The sequence below is a fragment of the Pholcus phalangioides genome, unplaced genomic scaffold (genome assembly GCF_987345545.1).
Source record: "Pholcus phalangioides strain wild (caught in Gottingen) unplaced genomic scaffold, Ppha-v1.0 ptg000042l_1, whole genome shotgun sequence".
In the NCBI taxonomy this organism is placed as follows: Eukaryota; Metazoa; Arthropoda; class Arachnida; order Araneae; family Pholcidae; genus Pholcus; species Pholcus phalangioides.
Window position 1 is genome coordinate 16,520,416 of NW_028301628.1, and position 12,530 is coordinate 16,532,945.

General features: G+C 39.8%; 1 protein-coding gene across 2 annotated transcripts in view; it reads right to left on the reverse strand.

The window, feature by feature from the left end:
* The window catches only part of snu (ABC-type transporter snustorr), a 350,310-nt gene that overhangs the window by 11,544 nt on the left and 326,236 nt on the right, over nucleotides 1-12,530 (reverse strand). The window contains exons 14-15 of one of the 2 annotated variants that reach the window (XM_089255064.1): nucleotides 5,604-5,780; nucleotides 2,368-2,454 (exon numbers count right to left, since the gene is read on the reverse strand). In XM_089255064.1, the coding sequence (XP_089111190.1) occupies nucleotides 2,368-2,454; nucleotides 5,604-5,780 (264 nt within the window). The remainder of the gene's footprint in view (nucleotides 1-2,367; nucleotides 2,455-5,603; nucleotides 5,781-12,530) is intronic. The other variant, XM_089255065.1, reaches the window with a different exon arrangement.

A 12,530-nucleotide genomic window follows, 5' to 3' on the forward strand; every position in this document is an offset into this window, starting at 1 on the left:
GGCACTGCGTCCTTGGCCCCAGGGCTAGAGCCCTGCCAGCCACCCCTATGTGGGGACAATGACCCTAACAATAAATTTATGATGCCTTTTGTTTTCAAGCTCAACCCATATAGTTTCAATATCACTTCATTGTTACATTCTACAGCTTTCAAACATGATTTCACGTATATCAACACTCTCCCCCCCCCTTTTCGTATCTGATATACACTCATGTCCATAAATTAAAGATAATTCAGAATCGCACGGAAATCGAAATCTAAAGTAAAAATTTCACCTGTAGAATTATCACACATATCTGCAAGAATGATATGCAAATTTCAGGAAGCCACCAGATGATGCCGCTAGTACGTCACAATGACGAGAGTGTAAGAGAGGGGTATATAAGGAATGGTGGCAAAGAAGTGAAATTGTTCACAAGAGTTCTGTAAGGCGCTCAGTGCCATAAGCGAATAGTTATGACACAGAGGATGCATGTGGATGATTTTTTACGTGGTAGAATTATCGGCCGCCTGGAATGTGGGCGTACTCAGATGGAAGTATCTGAGGAACTTGGAATTGCCCAAAGTGCCATCTCTAGGCTTTGGCAACGATTCCAAGATAACGGAAATGTCAGTAGACGTTACAGTACAGGTCGCCCCCGAGTTACAACGCCGAATTAAGACCGGTATTTGGCAGTAACTGCCAAAAGAAGCAGACGGAGCACAGCATCCGACCTGTCTCGTCAGCTATCTGTAGCCACGGGTACCACAGTTTCAAGGCAAACCGTGTACAGACGTTTGGGAGATATTGGTCTATATGCTCGCAGGCCTGTCAGATGTGTTCCGCTCACAGCAACTCATTGTCGGCAGCGATTAGCCTGGAGAGTAGAGAACATGCAATGTGGACATCGTCACAGTGGGCTTGTGTGATGTTTTCCGACGAGTCCAGGTTTAGCTTGCAGTCTGATTCACATCGGACTGTCATATGGAGAACGCCAGGTACCCGTTACCACCAAGACAACATCATTGAACGGCACTGTTACGGCGGTGCAGCATTGCTCGTTTGGGGTGGAATTATACTGGGTCCCAGAACAGATCTGCATGTTCAAACCGGAACCATGAAAGCCCAAATTTATCGCGGCATCATTCTGGAACAACATGTACGTTTGTTTAGGGGTGCCATGGGCGCAGAATTTGTGTTTATGGATGACAATGCCTGTCCTCACCGAGCAAACATCGTAAACGAATGCCTTGAATCTGAGGATATAACCCGTATGGAATGGCCAGCATTCTCACCTGACTTGAATCCGATAGAGCATGTGTGGGACATGCTTGGCCGAAGAGTTGCAGCCCGTTAACCACCTCCTACATATGTACCGGAACTTCTGAGAGCATTGCTTGTGCTGAGTGGAGTGATCTTCCGCAAGATCAGATCGATAATTTGATACTCAGCATGCCTTACCAACCATGTAATATTAAGTTTTTGTAAAGGAGATATTTTTTACAATTGCTCCAGGGAGCAAAAATCATAGTTTTTATGAATGGTATCATACATACACCATCGTTTTTGTTCTTTATCTATTGTTTAATAAATGGGCTTTATGAATAAGTAACGTTCGTTGTGTTTCTGAACCTTTATTCGCCGGAGCTGGCATTATCCTTAATTTATGGACATGAGTGTATTTCATAAAAAAAAGTGTCTCATCCTGAGATGTGTAAGAATTATTTATCTCAATCATATGCAAGGCCGTAGCGAGGGTGGGGACTTGGCGGGTCTGGTCTCCCCGAAATGTGAGAAAATGACCGAAAAAAAGGAAAAAGATGGTCAAATGTATTGTTCTATGACGTTGATTCGCCCCCGCCCCGAACGAAATTTCTGGCGGCGGGCCTGATCGTTTGTTCGAGTTGGCTATAAGATCCAGGCCCTCTACAGCTATCAGTTTCTAAAAAATCTTTCTTATTGTCAAAGCTCCTGGCATTTATTAGCACACATTTTAATTTGCCCGTGATTTAGTGTCATTCAAGTCAAAGGTGGGTAATTCCTTGTCAATACTGTTGTTATTGCCATTAACTAACCCGCATTATAAATAAATAAAAAATAAAATATTGCATCTATAAATACACAAGTTTTTGCAAATGACTCGGATACACTTTACATTTCATTAATTAGTTTTTTTTCTGCTTTCTTATGTATACAACCTCTTGGGAAATTTAAGGTATTTTTAGTAACCATGTATCATTTGAATTGAAAGTATACTTCTAAAGGCCATGGTTGCATAGATATCTGCTGTGCTAACAATTTGAGACAGCCTGTATACTGTATAGTGATATATCGGAGAAAAGGTATATAATCGATAGTAATAAAAAAACAAATTTAAAAAAAACTTACCGCTTGCAAGGAAATTAGGCAAAAATGATCCCATAGAAATCATCAATGCAACACTCTCATCATTACACACAGTGGAAATGAAGAGCCCTATTCAAGAAAGAAAATAAAAATTAGTCAAACTCAAAGCATGTGTTTCAATTAGTACGAAAGAAAAACACTTTGCATTCGTAGTAGTATTAGGTTCCTCTAAAGTCCTAAGAGCACTTTTAAACTAGAATCTCAAACATCTTGAAATAACTCTAATTTGAACGATTCCACTCAGTCAGTCATGGATGATAGTATCGAGTGCCAAAAGTGTTATTCGCACTGTTATGTTTTTCTCCTCTTGTTTTTAACCATAACCGTGCCACACATGCTTTTTATGTTTTTCTTTGTCTTGTAACTGTAACCTCTTGTAACATCACTGTTTTTTTTTCTTAGTAACTATAAATTTTAGACACACAACAATAAATATACTTTACAACACATTATCAGCATGAAGCTCTACGTGTCAAAAGTCAAAACTGCATTTAGTGTTCTCAAGAATGTCAAGTAAGTCGCACAAGAGATAACTCTCAAGAGGCTTAGCTCCAACTACATTGATCAGTCAGGGCCGTCTTAAGAGCATCATGGGCCCCCGGGCCAATTGGTTTTTCTGAGGCCCTACTTGGAAAATTCTCGAAAAATTCAATTAGTCCTTATTTTTGTGAGGCCCCTCTTCTCTTGAGGCCCCCGGGCCGTGCCCGGGTGGGCCCATGCGTTAAGACGGCACTGTGATCAATGCCCAAAGGAACTCTGTTGAAAGAAGATGAGTCCCACGGAGCCAGGCCTAACATCGCTACGGAAAAGACCATGCAAGGTCAATTCACACCTGCGACCCTATGGTGCAGAACAGATGCTGGGAACTGTCAACCTTGGGAACGGTGGGGAGATGTCCGAGGGTGAGAGGAGAAGAATTGGCGAGGCCCTATCTTATGTTCCTCATTGTAGAGGAAAGTATTTAGATGAGATCAGTGACTGCACCCGTGCCCGGTACACCTGGGAGGTCCTCCGAAAAATCCACACAAAGTTTGGACTCTTACATATATTGCAACTGATGAGAGAGTTCTTACACCACAATAAAGCCAGGCCTGATTGGTGGATCTACAAACAGTGCTGTCTTAACGCATGGGCTCACCCGGGCACCCTCAAGAAAAGAAGGGCCTATAAAAATGAGAAGTAGTTGAATTTTTTGATAATTTAATAGGTAGGGCCTCAGTCAAATCACTTGACCCGGGGGCCCATGATGCTCTTAAGACGGCCCTGTCTACACAGGAAAGTTTCGAGTTGCATATTCCTTCACAGACAGGAAGGGTGCACTAATAATGTTGTTGGGACTCCTGAAGGCATATGAATCACTGATCCTTAATCTGGAGGACGACAAGATAAATTTAACCACAACCCTAGTTAAATCTTGGCTACTTGTGGAGGAGAAACGAAAGTGTATGCATTAGCATCCCAGACGAGCAAGCCCTACACACGAGAAACATCGCACCTCACTTGAAGGAGCCTACAGCAGTGAAGAAGTGGCCAGTGAGAAAGCCAAGTGAAGTTACCACAAATACACTCATGTGCATAAATTAAGGATAATTCAGAATCGCACGGAAATCGAAATCTAAAGTAAAAATTTCACCTGTAGAATTATCACACATATCTGCAAGAATGATATGCAAATTTCAGGAAGCCACCAGATGATGCCGCTAGTACGTCACAATGACGAGAGTGTAAGAGAGGGGTATATAAGGAATGGTGGCAAAGAAGTGAAATTGTTCACAAGAGTTCTGTAAGGCGCTCAGTGCCATAAGCGAATAGTTATGACACAGAGGATGCATGTGGATGATTTTTTACGTGGTAGAATTATCGGCCGCCTGGAATGTGGGCGTACTCAGATGGAAGTATCTGAGGAACTTGGAATTGCCCAAAGTGCCATCTCTAGGCTTTGGCAACGATTCCAAGATAACGGAAATGTCAGTAGACGTTACAGTACAGGTCGCCCCCGAGTTACAACGCCGAATTAAGACCGGTATTTGGCAGTAACTGCCAAAAGAAGCAGACGGAGCACAGCATCCGACCTGTCTCGTCAGCTATCTGCAGCCACGGGTACCACAGTTTCAAGGCAAACAGTGTACAGACGTTTGGGAGATATTGGTCTATATGCTCGCAGGCCTGTCAGATGTGTTCCGCTCATGGCAACTCACTGTCGGCAGCGATTAGCCTGGAGTAGAGAACATGCAATGTGGACATCGTCACAGTGGGCTTGTGTAATGTTTTCCGACGAGTCCAGGTTTAGCTTGCAGTCTGATTCACATCGGACTGTCATATGGAGAACGCCAGGTACCCGTTACCACCAAGACAACATTATTGAACGGCACTGTTACGGTGGTGCAGCATTGCTCGTTTGGGGTGGAATTATACTGGGTCCCAGAACAGATCTGCATGTTCAAACCGGAACCATGAAAGCCCAAATTTATCGCGACATCATTCTGGAACAACATGTACGTTTGTTTAGGGGTGCCATGGGCGCAGAATTTGTGTTTATGGATGACAACGCCTGTCCTCACCGAGCAAACATTGTAAACGAATGCCTTGAATCTGAGGATATAACCCGTATGGAATGGCCAGCATTCTCACCTGACTTGAATCCGATAGAGCATGTGTGGGACATGCTTGGCCGACGAGTTGCAGCCCGTTAACCACCTCCTACATATGTACCGGAACTTCGGAGAGCATTGCTTGCTGAGTGGAGTGATCTTCCCCAAGATCAGATCGATAATTTGATACTCAGCATGCCTAGGCGTTGTACAGACTGTATTTCATCGCATGGGAGACATACAATGTATACATCATACCAACCATGTAATAGTAAGTTTTTGTAATGGAGATATTTTTTACAATTGCTCCAGGGAGCAAAAATCGTAGTTTTTATGAATGGTATCATACATACACCATCGTTTTTGTTCTTTATCTATTGTTTAATAAATGGGCTTAATGAATAAGTAACCTTTGTTTTGTTTCTGAACCTTTATTTCCCGGAGCTGGCATTATCCTGAATTTATGGACATGAGTGTAGTTTCATTTAATTTATTTAAAAAAAATTTGCTGCAAAAAAATTCCGCCCTAATTAGTTATAGAAATAAAAAGATACACAAAATAATTTTCAAGACAAATTAAAAGGAACTAATTTAGAAGATTTAGCAAAGTATTAGAAAATAGTTAACCATTTGCCATCCCATTCAATCCAGCTAGAAGAACACAAGCAAGAACTGAAAATATAGATCCTTCCACTGGAATGCTGAATGCAGTGAATGTACAAATCAGAACTAATGTCACTTGCAAAAACATAACGAAGAAGAAAACAAACATAATGGAAAACAGAAGCTCAGCATGTGTCACACCTGGAAAAAAAATAGATTCCATATTTTTAACATGAACAAAATTTGAGGCTGATTAACTGAATAAATTAAGCGTATTCATAACACTTAATTGAAAAAAATCAGATCTTAAAAAGTTATTCTAGTGTGAAGCCCTTCTCAACTGTTATTTTGCACCTTTTACGGCTAAATAATTTTTGCTTAAAAAGCTTCAATGAGGCTTTTTGGATCACGTAATATTTCCCTTTTTTTTGAGGGACATACCAGGTAACCAATATGGCAACTTCCTGTGAGATTCCTGAAAGAAACAAATCTAAATTAAAGAAACATAGAAATGAATCGTTTTTTCTTCGTTTTAATGGGAGCTAGAAATTTCGAATTTTTTTTAACTTCAAGTTATCGATATGCCTGTTTTTCCTTCAAGAAATGCTTGATTAAAGCAGCGGTTCTTCGATGTAATTTATATGGGCCCATAACTACTTTAAAAACATCCTAAACTATAGGGACTGATGGAATTGGATAATATAAGACAATACGGAGACATTAATTCTCATTTTTCCGCTTGAGAAGATATAAATAAAATTTTGAAATCAATGTTATTGAATGAATATCTACCTCAAAAGTTAGTCTGGCTCATTATTTTATATTGAATATTCTAGGCTTCGTATCTCTAAGCGAGCTCAATATTTCGAAAACTAAAGATTCAATTCAATTTATAAAATTATTGATGTGTGTGTAGGGTGGAAAACACCACTAAATTTCCACATTTCTACGTTAAAATCGGCAATTTTAACATTGATCTCTATGGGGATCATCCAGTGTATGTCCCTCAGGAGTGATGCTGATGATTATTATGACGTCTATTCGAAAAGCCTCATAGGTATGCTTTTTTATGGTCACCCATCTTTTATGGGTGAATATTTTGGTCCTGCTAGTGTCTGCAAAAGAAAGGCTTTACTTTAATACCATATTTGGTTTTTTATCCACAAAGTACCAATTTACATGATTGCTCATGGTGTTGAAAATTCTATTTTTATTATTTTTTAACTTTTATTTACTATTTCCATTGGTTTGTGTTTAACCAAATTGAAGCAAAATATTATACATTATACTGCTGAACATTATAAAATTTTAATGTTGAGCAGTGGTTCCCAATTTTTCATGCTACCCCCCCCCCCCCACCCTTCCTAAAAATTTGTATGTGACTTGCTAATTTTTGTTCTCATGTATAATATATTTTTCCACAACTACCATACTTCATTTGTTAAGAAATATAAAATGGGGAGTTGGTGGGTCCACCAAAGAACCACTTTTCTCTCACTGGCAATCAAATCTTAATATGAAACATTTTAGCATAGAATAAAGCATGAAATCCTGTGTTCCATTGTGGCATTAAGACTACTTAATTTTCTGTCAAAATCTTTTATAAATTACGCTGCGTCAATCATTACGCATTGAAAAAGTAGACTTGTTTCCCCATAAGTTATTCACAACATGCATTATTGTCCTGGCTTTATGCTTGCTTACTTAGACTTGAATACACTAGATGCCCAATATCAATTTCTCTCCCAAAAAATACTCTTTTTTCCTAGTATAAAATTCTAATACTTCCAGATAACTGTCTCCTCAAAATTTGTTACAATGCCCTTTTTAAAATGCCCTCCCCCCCCACCAGTGCATAATGGCTGCAACTGGGTCTATGATATTTTGGATTTGCATTATAAAAAAACTAGGCATTTGTTTGAGATCTGCAGGTCGCGTCAGCTGCGCTCAAGAAATATTTTCCTATCATTATTTCAAAACACTGTAATATGTATTTAATATCTAATACCATTAATAGTAGAACCATCGTCCTGCTTTGTGAGTTTGTAACAATAATAACACAGAACGGCCGTCATGCCCAGGATGCCATGCTAACTGGCTGTAGCTATGACTGCAATCAATGTCCATCGTGGTAGTTAGTGATCCAAACAGTAAATAGTCAAGTAAAAATTTGTATCATGGCGTCAGTTAGAAAAATACTCGCGCATTTTTGAAATTACCCTTAAAAGAAGGTCTTAAAAAGATGGCGAACATCCAGCCATTCGATGCCGGCGCAGACCCGTCCGAAGCGTGGAGGTATAGGAAGGAAGACTATCTAGAAGCGCTAAGATACAGTTGGAGCCAGAAACTACAAAAATTGTTTTCGTCATGTATACTACAGTGGTTCTGCTCTTTTTCGATCCTTCGATATCTCGTCTGCAGCGGCAAGCACCGTAATCTCGCTCGAACAAATCCTTGATGAGTTCGACAAATATTTCTCGGACTATCAGAACGGTTTACGGAAAATTCACCGACAACAATTCACCGCTAGGAAAATTCACCGCCATGCAATTCACCACTAGGAAAATTCACCGACCAACAATTCACCGCTAGAAAAATTCACCGACCAACAATTCACCGCCATACAGTTGACCGACGACAGTTCGATGCGAGTCAGTTAGAGAGGGAATGAGCGATTGAGTTACAGAGTGAGTGATCCAGTGAGTGACCGAGTAAGTGATTCAGTGAGCGAGTGGGTTACTGATTCAATGAGCGAGTAAGTCAGTCCGTGAGTGAGTGAGCGATCTAGTGAGTGAGTTATCTATTGAGTGAGTAAGTGCCATATCCTAAAGATATGGCGGAAAGTTTAAATAATGACTTTATGAGAAGAAATTCAGATGATACGGATTCGGGTTGCTGTATTTTTGAAATATATGACATCCATATTTATTGTGGGCATCTTTTTCTCAGCCACCTCGCTGGGCATTTTGCCTGTTGTGGCGTTGTATTTGTATAAATTACAAATTGCTGTTGCCCAATACAAGATAGTATATTCAACAAAATTCCATTAACTCTGTTTTACTCAGAAACTTCTAATGAAATGTTAAAAGGGATAATAACAGAATTATAAGATAATAAAGTAAGTGAATACGCGATAAATCAACCCCCTAAAAATGCTTAAAATCATCTCCTGTTATCACTTTGATATTATGGGCATCTTTTTCTCAGCCACCTCGTTGGGCATTTTGCCTGTTGTGGCGTTGTATTTGTATAAAAAACATCGCTGATCATCAGTAACCAATGGATTTTTTTTTATGCTGAACTAGCTGTTACCTGCGATTTTACGTGATGAACTTTCAGAAATCCCGCCTTAGTGCGTATCTATATGTACTCTATATTTACTATATACGTATATACAGGGTGATTATAAAAAAACTATCCCGACATATGGGCCCCTAACTATCATACCATTCACAGAAACTGAATGAAATTTTGGCATAAGGTATTTTGATGTATGCGCTCAAGAATGATATGGAAAACAACAGTGTCACTCTAACAGTTACGGTTACAGTGAGAAAATTTCGAAAATATCAAATGGCAATACCAAGTTTTTTGTATTGGAATGTGATCTCCATTGTGAAAAACTCTAAATAGCGTTCGAACGGCAACTGTAGCATGAAAATCACCGGCGGTAGATAGGCTAAAAGTGAGGACAACCAATAAGGACAGAGAAGCAGCACAAAATAAAGCATTTTATTGTGTTTCACAAATTTTCCACGTGACCTTGTGGAGGACTAATCAGGCTGGGATCTCAGCCAAAGAAACGGTGTGACGAATGAAACGAACATTAATGCTCTGGTGCACGGCAAAGTCCTTTTTACTTTTTCCTTGCCTAGCTGCAGGGGAATTTTCGTGCTACAGGTGCCATTCCAACGCTTTTTAGAGTTTCTCAGTATGGAGATCGCATTCCAATACAAAAAACTTGGTGTTGCCATTTGATATTTTCGAAATTTTCTCACCGTAACTGTTAGAGTGACACTGTTGTTTCCCATATCATTCTTGAGCGCATACCTCAAAATACCTTATGCCAAAATTTCATTCAGTTTCTGTGAATGGTATGATAGTTAGGGGCCCATATGTCGGGATAGTTTTTTTTTATAATCACCCTGTATATATATATTATACGGAAGTCGGTTACGATTTTGGGGTCAAGTTTTCATTTAACTCTTGCATATATCGGGACCCATTTGACACATCAGGACCAAGTTATGTGCATGTACCCAGAGGTTCCCACATCCTACAGCAGGTCCCCTACGCTGAAATAGATGGCGGGCCCCCAAACCAGCTTTTTCACGGGCCCCTCTGTGCTTAATATGTAGTGTGAAAATATCAAAAAGCGATAAGAAACGTTCCGGCCCCTGTCAACCCTGCCCTCGTGGGGGTCATGCCGAGAGGTATGTATACGTAAAATATACATATATCACCAGTGCTCCCAACATACAAGGTCGGGGTACCCGGGGCATTGCACATATACCTTCATGGGGAAGTTAAAAGGTTTCATTTCCAGGGGTCCTTAATGGAACTCATTGGTTTAACATCTGGTTTAACAATGAAAAATTTGCGATAGCGGAAGCCCAAGGTATATCCAGTCTGGGACCCCATAAAATTTGTGTGACGGTAATTGCGTGACAGGGGGGGGGGGCGGGCTGGATTTTATTCGTTGGTAAAATGAATATTTCCAGTGGACCTCACAGGGGGATGTCCGATTAGCTTCCGAGTCAGGGGTCCCGTTTCATTTTGGGGGCACTGGATGGATCTCATTCTTTTCTGTCGTTTAACATTGTAGAATTTTCAACAGCGGAAGCCCGAGATAAATCCAGTGTCTGGGTGCCCGTTACTGGATGTGGGCCCTGGATTTTATTCGTTTTAAAATTGATAAAAATTAAAAATTTTCGTGGCCACTCACAGGGGGTATGTCCGACAAGCCTTCAGGTTGGGGCCCCATGGAAAAGTTGACAGGTTTAATTTCGGGTGTCCCTGGATGAATCTCATTGATTTTTGTTGTTTAACATTATAAAATTTGCAACACATCGGTAGCCAGAGATAAATCCAGTCAGGGCCCCCACTATAATTCAACGAATTGGAGTTTGGGGACCCCCATGGGGAAGTTTTCTGGGGTTACTTGATGAATCATATTTGTTTTTTGTTGCTTTATTATTATAAAATTTGCTTCTTCAGTAAGCTGGTGCTTTCACGTGTCCCTTTCCATAGCACGCTGATGAAGGGGGACGAAATAAACAAGATATGTTGTGAAGAGAAAAGGGGAGGTTGGCCGCCAAAGGTGGTAGGGGGGCAGAGCCCCTAGTACTGTATATAAAATACACTGATTCATCATAAAACTGATTCATCATCGCCGAGCCAAACCGCTGAAGCTGTAAATATCAAATTTTGTGAATAGTTTTTTTCACGACGTAAAGACTCACTACTCTCTAAGAAATGATTTTTCCATATTCGACAACCTAAGGGCGTCATAAGAGGGGGGGGGGGGGTCAACGTTGAAATCATGCCGAGCCGAAACAGCTGAAGCTATAAATATGACATTAGATCAATATTGTAATATAGACTCACTGAGAAGGGATTTTTCCAAATTCAACCCCCTAAGGGGGGTTTCAAAAGTTATATGGAGCAATCAGCACTGAGCCGAAGTCGCTTAAGCCATAAATATGAAATTTAGTTAGTATTATATTTTATAATGTACATACACACTAAGACAGGATTTCTGAAACTTTATCACCCATGGAGTTATGAGGTGAGAGTAATTTTGAGATTGCAAAATCCACGCGAGTGAAGCCGCGAATAACAACTGGTAATAAAATATAATGCTTACTAAATTTTATATTTATGGCTTCAGTGATTTTGGCTCAGTGATGATTTGGCTCCATATAACCATGGAACCCCCCCCCCCCGCTTTATTAGGGGGGTTGAATTTTGACATTTGACTTACAGTCTTAGACTTAAAACGAACATTCGATTATGTTGATTTAAATATTCTAACAAATGAAAACACTTCTCAGCAGGCATATGAGGTGATGTACTATATTGGTTTAAAACAATAGGAAACAAGCTGCCATAATAAATGGTAAAATCAGCACATTTGAAATATAATGAAAGGAGTCCCACAAGGATCGGCCCTTGGGTCATAATTAATTCTAGTTTATATTAATGATTTATGTAAAACGAAGTAGAACGGTAAAATAATTTCATTCGCAGATGACACAAGCCTATATGTTGAAGACGGGGGTGGATTTAGAGTTCGCTGTCGGTACGGGTGATTTTACAAATCTTTAAAAATCTAGTCTAAGCATCGGTGACCACATGTCCTGCATTTTGTCTCGTATTTTCCGTGACTGTCCGGTTTTTGTTTTTTCTTCTCCATCGAGACTTTTTGAAAAATGTTTTATTTTCTTGAATTTGTTGTTGCAATATTACCATATAGAAGTTCCGAAAATTTCATAAAATATCGCATTTCGTTTGAGGGGAAATCTAAGGAGGACACCTACATCCAGCAGTGGATTGAAATTGGTTGTTGATGATGCCACACCTATTAAAACCAGTATTTTAAATACAGTTAAACTCGGTTATAACGACATCGAAGATTCCGCGGGATTTCGGCGTTATAACCGAGTCTGGCTGTATTGCTTTCACTTTTACAATATTGTTCCAGAGCTCTTTTAGTTATTTTCTAACATTTATCGGTGATTATGTATGATCCCCACCTCATATTAGTTCGCTACGACGCAGTTCGTTTTGTAGAGGCCATATAATTATGTCCTACTACTGATGCTGGAAAAAAAATTAATGGAATAAAGTGAATATAAAGATAAGTTTAATTTTCTCCATCGGCAAAACTGGTAAAAGAAAGTCATAGACTCATATTGTTTAAAGTTATATGCGTGAGTTCAAAAATCGTAT